We start from the raw sequence: 13,881 nt of genomic DNA on the forward strand, positions 1-13,881 counted from the left end.
GTTGAAGGTCTTATGAGCAAAAACTGAGGTTTTCCAGAAAAGAAGAAATTCAAGACAGAAGCATCAACTCTTGCCTGAGTTTCCAGCCAGCCAGAGCTGCCCTAGGAATTTCAGATGGACTTGCCAGCCCCCATGACAGTGTGAGCCAATTCCTTAAAATAAATCTTTTGCACACACATATACACATGCCCTATCGGTTCTGTTTCTCTAGAGAACCCTACTAATACAATGTCTTAGTCATGTAAAGCTGGGGGAAGGTGTGTGAGGGAAGATGAACGTACCCAGAAAGGCCCGGAATGAAAAAGAGAAGCCAGATCAGGAAGCAAATTATATGTCACCCAGAGAGTTTGAAAAGGTTTTTAAGTGAGAGGATCAAATTCACATTCCAGAAAGGACATCCGATTATATTGAGAGCAGGAGTGGAGAAAAACATGTTTCTGTTCCAGCAGGAAGGAATTCCTAATAAGGAAGACATTTTTAATAGGTGAAAGAGGTGCTGAATCTATTCTGGAATTTAAAAAATAATTTGGCATTTTTAAGCATTGATGGCCACAATTCTGCAAAAGATTTACAACGTTCTTTTTACCCTCAAGAGTGTTTCTGCTCTGCCTGACCTCCTTCAGGTCTATAGCTTTCGCTAGTTTCTCACATCTACAGTTTTCACGAGGAAGTTCTCCTTGTAGCTGGCAAAATACTTCAAGTTGGCCCAGGAGCCTTTCTGGAAGATAAACTGTCTAACATAGCGGTGGAGGTGGGAGGGTGGAGGTCAGCGGGGTATTCCCTCAGCGAAAGTGAGAAGGAAGAGAGAGTTTACACTCAGGCTGAAGTTCCGCTGCATCACGTGTGAGGCGAGGGGACTAACCTAGTTCAGTTGCAGCCTGGACTCGGCGCGCTCTCTTCCCCTCCGCTGCAGGTTCGGTGCCCGCACCCCTGCAGCCACTCGTTCAGCAGCCTCCGGGCTGCAGTCTACGAGTCTGGGCGGGGTCTGGTATCCGCCCAGCTGGAATCTTGATGCGGAGGTGTGCCGGAGCGCCGGGTTCAGACTGATGTCCCAGGTCTCCCAGTCCGCTGCTCTGCCGAGAACATCCGCAACCCCTGTCCGCAGCAAAGGGGTCTTGCCCTGAGAGCCTTCCGATTTTTCTTCCATTCCCTCTGCATCCCTAGATATCTTCTGCACCCTAGCTCCCGGTGCTTTCCCCATCCTTTCTGGTTTAGAACCTTCTGTTGATCAGAGCTCGGCTGCCCAGGTCAAGCACCCAAGGAGGTGGGGTGTGGTGGGGGTTGCTGGTGACTCGACAACACCTCCCCAAGCGTAGACTGGAATAAGCCCGCAGCCCCATTATCGACCCCACTCCAGGGGTCTCAGGTCGCCCATGGGGGCAGTTCTCGTACAACCCCGGGTGGTGGTGGTGGTGGTGGGTGGGCCAGTGGAGCGGAAGATGCTCACGTGCAGGGGTCCTGGGACCCGCGCCCCAGAGCTCCTTCCCGCACCCCGCCCTGGAAGGAGATAGGTTGGAGCTCTGTGCGCCAGAGAGCGAGAATGGGCATGTGGGGAGGGGGCAGTGCTAGTGGAAGGGGCTGAGAGGAGAAGAGGCAGCAGGTGAGCCCCAGGGCAGTGCCCCCACGCGAGAAGGCAGGGGCGACGCCGGTGCGGGTTGGGCTAGGAGGGGGTGAGGAGAGGCGAGCCCAGGCGGGGAGACGGGGCGGGGGGGAAGGAGGTGAGGGGGAGGGAGTTCCGAACCGAGGGAAAGGAGCGGGCGAGGGACTAGAACAGCGAGCCTGGCAGGGAGAGCGGCGGAGGGCGGCCGAGCTGCGGGCAGGAGGGCGCCCGGCGCGCCGAGCCCGTGCCACACCCCCCGCCCCCCGGGGCCCGAGGGCTTTGCCGGGGGAGACACACAAAGACATGCGAAGAGGGGCAGAGCGAGGCTCGCGCACAAAGACGCCGGGGCGCACGGCCGCTCGGGCTGCACCGACCGCCCCCGCGCCGCGGCGCGCGGGGGACTGGCCAGCGCGGAACCCGGGGCGGAGCGCGCGGCGGCGGCGGCTGCCGGCCGGCGCGGGACCCGGGTCGCCCGCGCTCTCCGGGTGACCCGGGCCCGGCCGCAGGCGCGTGCGGGGGCGGCGGCGCCCGCGCCCAACTTGGCCTCGGCCTCGCCCTCTGCCCAGCCCGCCGGTGTCCCCTCCTTCCCGCGATTTCGTTTCTTCTCACGCTCCCCCCCACCCCCTCCCGCGTCCAGCCCCGCTCTCCCCACCTTGTAAAACAAAGCCGGGGAAAATGCCTGCCCGTGCAGCTCGGAGCGCGCAGCCCGACTCTGAATAAGAAGTGAGTACAATGGCGTGTTTGTAAAAGCTTCAAGTCCGTCTTTTTCAAAAAACATTTTGAATGCTGCATGCCTCATGCTTCCCAGCGCCTCGCGGGAGAGACCCGGCTATAGAGCAGGAGGTGAGACCCCCGGGTGACCCCCCCCCCAACCTCCCGCCCCGCGCTTTCCCGCCCCTGCCTGGACTGGGAGGGCTGCAAATGCCCCGCTGGCCGCAAGCGGACGTCCTCCACCTTCGTTTCCCGTCCAAGGTGTTGGGTCATAATCTCGCCTTGGAGGCAGACCGATGCCGGGCTCCTCTGCTGGCTGCTGCTCCCCCCTCTCCCGCTGGTGCCTGGGGCTTTTTGCATCTGCGTCGGGTGGGGGTTTGGGACACCTTGGGGGAGTTTCCGAAGGAGGAGGAGGGTCAGCCCTTGGGAGCAGCCGACCGGCAGGACGCATGGTGACCCTGGTCACACTTGTTGCCCATTGCGTGGTGGGACAGGCAGTGGTGCTGAAAAAAGGCTCGTTTCTCTTGCTATTGAGTCGTGAGCTGCGGCCCGGAGCATAGAAGGCATACCTGCGTGAGGCTGGGAGACCGGGATTAAGAGGAGACTGTGATGTGCTGGAGGCAGAGGAGGGAGGTAGTGATGGTGATGACAGTGTGTGCAAGGAACGACTCTTTGATTCCTTGTTCTGAGGAGCGTCTCTGCCTGATCATACATCAAACGACGTGGAGATGGAAATACAGAGGTTCCCCATGTTAGATTGAGAGAAAAGGCTGTTGTTTATTTTGGTATTTTACCAACTGCTTCCATTCTGTCTGCCAAATGTGCATTTATATGTATTTCTGCTAATTAAAAAAATAAGAGACTAGCTTAAAAGAATTAAACTTCATCAGGAAATGAATTAGCTTAATACACACACACACACACACACACACACACACAATCTTTTAAAAAAAACGTATCTGTCCCTTTCCCCCAAAAGCATATAATTATAATGTGTTCGGTGGCATTGGGATTTTGGATTGGGATTTGGATGCATCAAGGTAAACAGTCTTGGTGTTTTCCACTTCTACAGACTAGAAATCACTGATGTGAGAAACCAGAAAAATGAGAGCACAGAGAATTGGAAAGGAAAGGCTTGGAAAGCTTCCTTCAGAGAGATAATGTGGATTTCCTGTTATTTTTATTCCAAAGATGGCTTGACTTTAGATTATGACCTTTATTTTTCACTCAAGACACACTAAATAGCTTGGCGGTGGGGTGGCGTAGCTAGCCAGCAGATGACAGTGATATCAGCTGTTATCAGCATGTCTATTAAAAAAGTTTTTCTAATTAAAACATTAAAACACATGTCCAGTGCTAATTTTGAGCAAAGTTGCCTATATAACGATTACATGACAAAGGTGTCTACTGGTTTGTGGCTTTATTCTGAGCAGGTGAGTGTCTCAGGAGAGAAACGTGTATGCACCTGTATCCAGCAGGTTGAACCATTGGAAATCGCTGAAACGAGCAATTCCATCTGTATGTGGAACCTCCACTTGGAGCCCTGGGTACAGTTACTTCCTTGGAGCTCTGACTTCATCTCTTCAAAATCAAAGCCATTTGGGGCTTTGCTGGTTTGAGGAGCCCTCCGTTATCGGCCGTCACTGTAAAACACTACTTAGTTAGGTCTCCAGCTTCAAATAGCTTTGTTTGCAAAACTTCTCTGTGATGGGCAACTGATGATTTATTTTCTGAACTCAAACTCCGGTGGTCCTACGTTTAACTCATAGTGGTAGTCAGGAGGGCAGGGTATCTAACCCTGTGAAAATCGACACTTTCCATTCTCTTCTTATCCTCAAGTGATTTCAGGTTCCTGTAGGGTATTTGGGATTTCTCATATACTTACCTTAAAGTGTCTTTTAGGTTAGATTATTATTATATCAAACCTGTAGTTTATATATCCGAGTAATTTTACTTATATCTGTAAAAATTGTGGACTCTAAATTCTTTGTTCTGGTTGAGTTGGTGGTTTTTTAAAGTCCTTTTTCTTGGCTATTCTGTTAACCTTTTTGGTTCAGTGTTGCCTTTCCAATCAAACATTCTGTAGTAGATGGCTTATTTTCCCTTTAACAGGTGGAAGTCTAGTATCTTTGTATTTTCTAAAAAGAAATCCATTAATGATACTTTTGAACAGCTGAGATAAATAATAAATGGGTTTACAGTCACCTCAGAGTATATGGGAATTTGCAAGAGAACACAGAAAGCCACTCTAATGGAGCAATTAGCTTTGTACAGAGCACGGAGGGTCTAAGGTGTAAGATAAGGTTTTACTTTTTTTCCTGGATAATGTTCACTGTTGAAATGGGAGGAACTTGTCATGTCTTGGCTGCACCTATGGTTGTGCCAGAAAAGGTAGCAATACTTTTGGTTTTTTTCAGAGATTGTATAACAAGATATAGAGAATGTTCAATCATGAACCTCTTTAGAGGGCAGGCAAAAAGAAATGATTGGGCAATTGAGTGGTTTACTTACCATCATGTTTTACCAGAAAATGACTAATATTTTACTTTGAGCAACAATGTTTGGATCACAAATTCACTTATAATGCAATCCCTTTACTACAATGAATTTTTCCATAAAAATAAAGAATATTCCTTATGTTGGTTCCTTGTGGTATAGAGGGTTAAGTTCTTGAGAACAGGAATCATCCATGAACCTTCTTCATGAGTATTCATGAGATAGTACTATCAACTCTTAGGAGTTCAGTCTTTGTTGAGTAGCACGGTGAACAGATAGATGTAAATTTAAAAATGAATTAGGAAGACCTCAGGCATTCTTTTATTCTTTTTTTTTTTTTTTTTTTTAAGTTTCTTGGTCCACCTCCTGTTTTCTTCCTCCCGTCTGGAACCCCCATAGCAGCAGAGAGCTGAGACCCAGCCCCTTTCCCTTGAACCTACGTATAAGGTCCTGGATGCGAGCTAGTGGGAGCACTCTGGTTGGTTCCAGACCTTCCACCAGGAGAGCAGCTGTGTTCAATCAGCCTTTGCTCAGCCCCTAAGGAAGCCCAGCCATTACCCCTCTACTCTTCTCCAGCCTAACCTTCGTTCTCTGTTGTTGTCAGTGGCGGCACCTGACTTGTTGGACCCTAAATCTACCGCTCAGAACTCCAAACCGAGGCTCTCGTTTTCCACGAAACCCACAGTGCTTGCTTCCCGGGTGGAGAGTGACACGACCATTAATGTTATGAAATGGAAGACGGTCTCCACGATTTTCCTGGTGGTTGTCCTCTATCTGGTCATCGGAGCCACCGTGTTCAAAGCATTGGAGCAGCCTCATGAGATTTCACAGAGGACCACCATTGTGATCCAGAAGCAGACATTCATTTCCCAACACTCTTGTGTCAATTCGACTGAGCTGGACGAACTCATCCAGGTAATAATGGCACAGAGGAGTTGTTACCCTGCTTCCTCTCTGGGGAAAGAAAGTAATGGCAGGAGGCAGGAGGAGGCTCCCCGTAGCACAATGGCGTGCCTGTGGGGGCCCTGTTCCACTTTCACTTTAGCATTGACTTGTCTCCTTTCTGCACTTCTTCCCTCTTTTCTTACTTCTTCTCTCCTTTCTTCTCCTTCATTTCTCCTTCCTTCTGTTCCTTCTTATCCTCTTCTCTTCCTTCTGTCCCATTGTCTCCCGGATTTGTCTTTCTTTGCCCTCTCTTAGAACTGCCAGTGCACACGCGTGGACATGGGGTTGCGTTGCTGGAGGCTTTTGTGATCCAATTATCATTGCCGACTGAGAAGCACTGCTGTGGCAAGTGAGAGGAAAACCTAAGGCAGAAAAGTGGTTTAATCAGGCCAGGGACCATCATAAGATAGAAGAGATGTGTTTGTGGTGTGACCCTCTTGAGATGGGTGCCCTCATGATTAACCAGTCGTAGCTCACCTCTTTAACCTAGTCAAAGTTTACCTCTGATGACTGTATTTTTAGGTGCCTAGAGAAATGACTCATCCTTGCTTCTCTAAACCCCAACTAAAAGCAATTTATTATTACACAGAAAAATAGAGTTTTTGAATTTTAAAAAATAATTTCGTTTTCATGTACCCTATCATGGCGGAACAGTGTGCTTATGGAAAATACCTTGTTTTAAAAGTTAGTCACAAAATAATTTAAATGTTTCAGTTAGGCTCCTTGGAGATGGATGTATTTTTGTTGTAGATTTCTTTTACATAAAACAATTCAGTGGTCAAACCAAGAGTCTGGTCAGAAGAAAGCGCTAGAATGTTCTTTCAAGGAGAGATCTGACGGGTTGTGGAAAACAGTTTAATTGTACAGATACTCATTTTCCTGTAGAACCTACTTTTCTTAAGTGGTGTAAGTCAGATTGGACTGAAAATTGTCTGAGTCATCTGAACAGGTTCTTCCTCATCTTATATTTGGTTTCACATCGTTTGAATGAGAATAGTAGATTGAGGGAGGAAATTCTTACTGGTCTTAATCCAGTTTTCTATTCAGAGAGCTTTGCTCTCTTATTTCCCTTCTGCCATGGATACCCCAAACGCTACCTCTGCCCTTCATGCCCCCCTCTATTTGTAGACTACACACACAAGTCCATATTTAGGTTTTACTGAAAGCTAGCAAAGATAGCATTCTCTAACTCATTTAGCTCCTACCATATTCAGACACTGCTGCATCTCAACTATTTGACTTACATTTTGAAAGACTCCTCAGATACTTATATACTGAATTCTCTACTATTTTTAGATGATGGCAATATTTTCAGTATTGACAGTGAACCTGCCAACAGATATTGTTGTCCCAGCTACTGCCTTGCCTGTTCCTACATAAGACCACTTTTATTTCGCTCTTGTCTTTGTGCCAGAGTTCTAAGAGGTACTAAAAAATCTTAAAGAATTCCCATTTCCCTAGGGTTTTAAAAGAAGAACTCTAGGTTGTCTTGGAAGTAGCGTGCGGTAGTGATAAGAGCCTAAACATTGGGATCAGATAGGATGTGTTTTGAACTCCAGTTGAACACTTTTCTAGAGGTTGTCATCCTGAACAAGTAATTTTGCTCTCTAAGCCTTCAGTGATCTATATGGAATGCGGAAAGAATATCTATCCAACAGGGTGGCTGTGAAGAGTAAAGAGATAATCCCTATAAAGCATTTAGGATGCCACAAAGTGTTAGGTTTGTTTGCTGTTGTTTGTATTCGCTTTCTTTCCCCCACCCCTACGCCATCCCCTTATTGGGTTGAAGTATCTGATTCAGGCAGGAGCGTTCTTAGCATCTTAAGTGGTATAGCGGGCTTGGGGCAGGGGGGAGGAAATGCCTGGAATTTCAAGACAATGCTGGAAGAAACCCGGTGTGAATTTGGAAATGGTCCCACTGTTCAGTACTACCTAGATTTATTCATAACTGTGAAAATAACTTGAAGGTCATGGCAGGTGGAGACGATCTGAAGGTGGAGACTGATCATTTCGTTCTATTGTTTTTGTAATGGATACAGACAGAGCTCAACAATGACCTAATCTTTTTCTTTCCACCCCGTTTTAGCTTTATTAATAGTCACTGCTGATGAGAATGTTTGCTTTTTAAAAATCTCAAGTATTTTTGTGCTTATTTAGAAGTCTCTTATTTATTGTCCTATCACTCATCTTTTTTTTTTACTTTAATGTTTTTTTATTATATTATGTTAGTCACCATACAGTACATCCCTGGTTTCTGATGTAAAGTTCAATGATTCATTAGTTGCGTATAACACCCAGTGCACCGAACACTCATCTTTATAACCCCACAGCTTTAATAAATTATCTTACTCTCTTTGAATAAGGTTTCTTCTGATAAAAAAAAAAATGTCTTTAATGGCATGGCTTCAAGGATCAAGGTCAGTATTTAAATAGGGAGGAAGACAAATGAGCCAGTAATCTTATATTCGAATTATATTTCGTTCGTATGATTCTCGTAAATTTGCACGTGTTTTTCCCACATTTATTTTCCCATGTAATCATCTCTTAAAACTTCATGAGTAGGTATATTAGGCAGTGATATCACAGCATTAAGGATTAGGGAGCCAACACACAGCAGTCCCAGTGACTTATACCAGACAGACGGCATTATGAGGATGAGAGTTCAGGTGTTCAGAACCTTGATCTGCTGTTCTTCCCAGGAGTCTCGGCTGAGTTTAGCGTTTTTCAGTGCTGAGAGGGGGAACCAGTTGGAGAAGTGATACGTTCAGTCCTAGTGTTGGTAAAGAAGGACTTCTGGATTCCTTTTATGAAGAGTGGGGAAGGAGGAGGAAATGGGTAGTCAGACTGTAAGGTCAGGTACAGTTAATCTAATTTGGCCCCAGGCCCCAGGTTATTAATTACACCTCTGGATGGATTCTGGTAACCTCATAACAAGCTGTGCTTGCGTCACAGGGTGGGGTAGGCGAGGGGGGAAGAGAAGAAAACAGAGCCTTAAGGCTCCTGAGAGCAAGTGCTTCTTCTGTTACATGGTCCCAGCTCTGCTCTCCTTCTGAGCACTGTGATGACGTCAGCCGTCCAAGGCAAGATGGAGGATTGAGGTGGGGAAAGAGATATCAAGACAAAGGAATCTAAAGGGCTAAAGTATTTTGAACACTTTGCTTTTTGACATCCATTACATTTAAGTTACTCTTGTACTCATTAAATCCCAATGCAGGCTCCGCACTCAGCTCAGAGTCCAATGCTGGGCTCAATCTCGTAACCCTGAGATTATTACCAGAGCTGAACTCAAGAGGCAGATGCTTAGCCAACTGAGCCGCCCAGGCACCCCAGTAACCTGGGTTTAATATTCTTTTTGGAGAGCACTTCCTGGTTTTCTCCTGTTTGAACGTGGTAAACCAGTAGAGGCACGGTCACGCTGGATGTATCTGGTCGTCAATCTAGTTATTTCCATGTTTGCTGAGTCAGTTCTGGGATTCAAAAGGTAGGGGAAAACCTATGATGTCTACATGGATAATAATTATTTTCTCATTTGAGCCACATACCCTCTGTGAGGTAGGTAGGGAAGGTATTCTGTCTGTTTTGGGTGAAAAAAACGGACGCATTTGCATGAGGTCATGTGGTGTCAGGTGTAGATTTTTGGAGTCCTCCTCCTGAGGGGATTATATTCTCTTTGTGCTCTTCCTCCTCAGTTTGGCTTTTATTCCTTTGTTCAGTGGCGTTTGTTTAGTGGAGGGTGTTAACCTTTGTGCTGGGTATTGAGGCAAGTAAAGCGATCAGGAAACACATCTTCAGGGACTCCCCGCTTCAGGCACTCCCTCCCTCCTTAAGGTCAAGTAGAGAAGACCATCATAAACACAGCTACAGGGGCGCCTGGAGGGCTCAGTCCGGTTAAGCTTCTGCCTTGGGCTCAGGTCATGTTCTCAGGGTCCTGGGATTGAGCCCATGTCAGTCTCCCTGCTCAGCAGGGAGTCTACTTCTCCCTCTACCCCTCCCCCCTGCTCATGCTCTCTTTTGCTCTCTCTCTCTCAAATAAATAAAATCTTCAAAAAACACACAGCTACTAGAAGTTCTTAGAGATTGGAGCTAGACTACTGAGAAAGAAAGGAACCATTTAATGAGAGATAGGAAGACACAGAGAATAGGTTAAAGGGAGACTGGATGTTAAGTGTGGAATCAGAATATTCGGGGAGGGGGCAGGCAAGGGGATCAGCAGATGTTCTAGGCAGAAGGAGCATGATGTGGTCCAGGAACTGAAGGTGCAGGGGCATCAGCATGTCTAACAAAGTAGAGCAGGGCCTACTGTACCCATACCAGGGAGGCGGGCTTTCTCCTGAGCCTGTTCTCTGCCTGGGGTGGATGTGCCATTGGGACACCCGGTTGTTTTCCAGGGGATACCTGGAACTACATGCCTTCCTAGAATCCAGTGAACTTTCAAAACAAAACCAAAAGCGTTGTTTTATATTAATTATATAATCATTCATTCATCCAAAACTATGACTTGAATTCCTGCTGTCTGCATTGTTCCAGGCACAGAAATACGGTGGAGAATAAAACAGATGAAAGTTCTTGGCCTTGGAGAGGTTCCATCCTACTGAGGGAAGATGATATGTTAGATAGTGGCAAGTCTCAGGAGAAAAAAATAAAGCAGTGAAAAAGGATAGGAAATGTTGGGTGGTATTGGTGATTAATTTTACAGAAGGTCACTGGGGAATCTTCACTGATAAGGCGACGTTTAAGTAAAGGGAGTGAGGAAAGTAGCCCGGTGGCTGTCTGGGGAACAACACTGAGGCAGAGGGATCAGCATCAGAGAGGCCCTCCCTGAAGAGAAAGCACCCCTGGCAGGGACGGGAGCAGCAAGGATGCGAGGAGGGAGTGGTAGAAGATGACATCAGGCAGGTAACAAGGGCCAAGTCCCGTAGGGCCTTGTAAGTTAGAGTATGGAGTTGGCTTTCAGGTGCAGACGAGTGTCCTGTGCTGGCTTGTTTCCCCAGGGTCACTCTGGCTGCTGAGTTGAGAAGACACCGCAGGTGGTCGCAGACAGAAACAGGGGGAACCGGTTATTTGGCTGTTGTGATAATCCTGGCGATAGATAAGGGGTGCTTGAACCAAGGTGGTGACCGTGGGAGCTGTGAGACATGGTCAGAGTCGGGGAATATTTTAGAAGGAGAGCCAATGGGATTTACCAATGGACAAGACTTGTGGTGCAAGGGTGAGGAGTCAACGAAAAACACCAAAAGTTTGTCCTGAGCAACTAAAAGAATACAGTTCCCACTTCCTTGACATGAGGAAGAGCAGAGGAGGCGCTGGTGAGGGGATGATGTCAGGCACTTCGTGTGGGACGTTGCATTAAGAGTGGCAGTTAGACAGGGTTCAATTACTGAAGAAGATTCACAGGACCCCAAATAAGAGGACTTCCAGATCTCCGTTGCAGGAAAATGATAAAATGTACCAACAGCACCCAATAAAGGTGTGTATCATAGGCAAAGGCTGCATAAGAGCCTAGGCCTCCCTCTGCCAGGCCATGCCAGGACATCCTTCTCTCTTAGATCCAGAGTCACCCACGTGTGCGTGGTACCCTCAGAACCAGGGAGCTCAAGGTGATGTCTTGGCCGGGATTCCTGCCACCCTGCTGGTCACAAAGGCAGGTTCCTGCCCAGCAGCCAGCCTCAGTGGCAGAGCTCTTCTGAGAGTGTCACCAAGACCAGGTGCAAATCATCCATCATGCTGTTCTCGATAAGTAATGTGACAAGCTGGTCCTAACCTCGCAGACATGCTACCAGCCATGGTTATAAAACAACACTCTGGGTCAACGTGTCTCACACTTTTACCAGGGGACAGTTCCGTGCAGGGACTTGGGCAAAACAGCTTCGGCAAATTCTGGCCAGCACAGCCATGTTAAATTTGAGATGCCAATAACTTGTCGTCCAGAAAACTTCTAAAAGTGCTTTCTTTTTTTATCAGTGCCTTTACGCTTCTTGTCCTGTGGCTTCATCTCTGGAAAAAAGCACTGCAGATAAGAGAATATATAAACTTCTTGGATGTGTGATAACATAGTAGGTTGGATTATTTTAGCAGATTATTTAGGAGCCATTTAAAAGACCGGGCTCTTATGGTGACGATTATTCAGGAGTGCTATCTTGAGAATTGCAAGAGGGACTTATGTACCAAGGGAGCTACAGAAGTCTTAAGAAAACTTTGTCCATTTCCAGGGTCCCAAGGCCTCTCCCACGTACTACTGTCTTAGCGAACAAACTTATGTTTGCCTCCCCTTCCTGCCCATATGTTCATGCTATCTTGATTTGCAAAGTGTCATATATAAAACCATCAAATAACAATGAAATATTTTTATACACTGTTTCCTAATTATACTTAGGTTTTTATAAGGCATTTAAGTAGCTGATCAGGAAATGATTTTATCTCCAAAGGCTATATGAAGATTAACTAGTTTATACTGGTTTAAAAAAAAAAGGAAGGAAGGAAGAAAAAGTGCTATGTGAGTACTGTATATTAATAAAATACTACTCAAACTCATTTGATTAAAAAGGAATATTACTTAAAACAATGGCCAGAACATTATTTGATGGCTGCAATGGTTGTTTGAGAATGAGAGAAAGTACTCTCCATATACATTGGAAGACACTGAAGAGTTTTTTTTGACTGAGGATTTATTTAGTCTAAGCCAAAAACAGGACTCAAATGTAAAGCTCCGTCCAATAGTATCAGAGTGAAATTTGACCAGTATAGATCTGTTAATAGCTATTATGATGCTGGCTTTAACATTCTTAGACCGTGTTTGTATTCAATCATAGATTTGTACTCTGTCTTACACTCTAGGGTATATTATATTATTTAATTCCCACATCTCTTCGATATATATTTTTTTGGTTCACATTTGTGAAATGTTCAGCAAGAGACAAAAATGACACCTTGATCAGATTCTTTCTTTTGACTCCATCTCCAGTGTCTTCCTCATAGATAGGAATGTGTGCAACACCGTGTCTAGTGATAATAGCTAACCAATGAATTTTTAGTCCAAGTCTGAATCTTTCTAGAAGTCCTGCCATATACATTCTCTCTTGTTTGGTCAGGAAGCAGGTTAGGCTTCATCCTCTCCCTTTTGCAGGTAGGTAAACTGAAGCACAGAATGTTTAACTCAAGTCCCTCTTTAGCCTTTTTAGTGTGAGATGCTCCGGGTGGCATAGCAAGCATTAGAGTGGCAGACTGCTGTTCAGGTGACTCTAGAGCGTGTCTCCCCTGTACCGAAAGACTGCTCTAGAAACTATATTATTTTGTTGTGTTTTCTCACCCCGGGCTCCTATTGTATTCCTACCAAGCAAATCAGATTTCTCACCCGTGTGCGGAGGACACGCTCTCTGCATTTTGAGCTGCCCGTGCCTCTTTTTGCTCTGGGCTCCTGCTAGCAGAGGTCAGCAGCAGAAGGCGCAGCAGGTCTGTAGTTGTGAATGCAAAGTATATAGTTGTAGAAAACTAAAGCCCAATAATGAGGCCACAAACGAACAACTAAAATATTATGCTTAGACTTGTAGGGCGGGCGCTAGTCGTGCTGAGGCATGAACGGTGATGTAAGTCAGGGAAGGCGATTTCAAGCTGGAGAATTCTTACCTGGAAGGAAGAGGTGGATCGGGACGGAAAGAGGAGGAACAAAGGGAAATAGTTGCGGGGACACAACAAGTTAATGTCTGCTTGTAGGATTACAAGACTTTTTACCCTCTACTTGCTTTCTGACATTTACAAAATGTGTCAAGTATGTAACAAAATGTAACAAGTGTCCCATACAACATCCAAGTAATACAAGAAGGTACAAAGAAAAAAGCAAATACCTGAAATCCCTTCACCTAGTGGCTAAGACTTCTCGTGTGTGTGTGTGTGTGTGTGTGTGTGTGTGTGTACACATACATACACACATACGTATTTCCACACAGAATTTTACATGCAGGGTCACGTATATGTGTCATCTTACCGCCTCCATTTTTTGCTCACTGTTGTGTAGGGGATGCTTCAGGAATATTGCAAGTCTTGACTTTAGATATTGTTTAAATACCCACATAGGTCAGTAAGAGAATGAGATGATATTTTTTAATCTCTTTCAGCTATTACTCTTCCCTTTA

At 46.0% G+C, this 13,881-nt stretch overlaps 1 protein-coding gene across 4 annotated transcripts in view; it reads left to right on the top strand.

Moving 5' to 3' along the window:
- The first annotated feature begins 2,076 nt into the window (after nt 1-2,076).
- Nucleotides 2,077-13,881, top strand: part of KCNK2 (potassium two pore domain channel subfamily K member 2) — a 136,523-nt gene continuing 124,718 nt past the window's right edge. For 2 of the 4 annotated variants that reach the window (XM_045771996.2, XM_045771997.2), the window contains exons 1-2: nt 2,081-2,443; nt 5,412-5,722. In XM_045771996.2, coding sequence (XP_045627952.1) covers nt 2,398-2,443; nt 5,412-5,722 — 357 coding nt within the window. In that variant the 5' untranslated portion in view covers nt 2,081-2,397. Of the gene's footprint in view, nt 2,444-5,411; nt 5,723-13,881 lie in introns of all 4 variants that reach the window. The other 2 variants (XM_087858159.1, XM_045771998.2) reach the window with 2 other exon arrangements.

The sequence above is a fragment of the Ursus americanus genome, chromosome 2 (assembly GCF_024610735.1).
Source record: "Ursus americanus isolate L20-20 chromosome 2, mUrsAme1.1.p, whole genome shotgun sequence".
Taxonomy (NCBI): Eukaryota; Metazoa; Chordata; class Mammalia; order Carnivora; family Ursidae; genus Ursus; species Ursus americanus.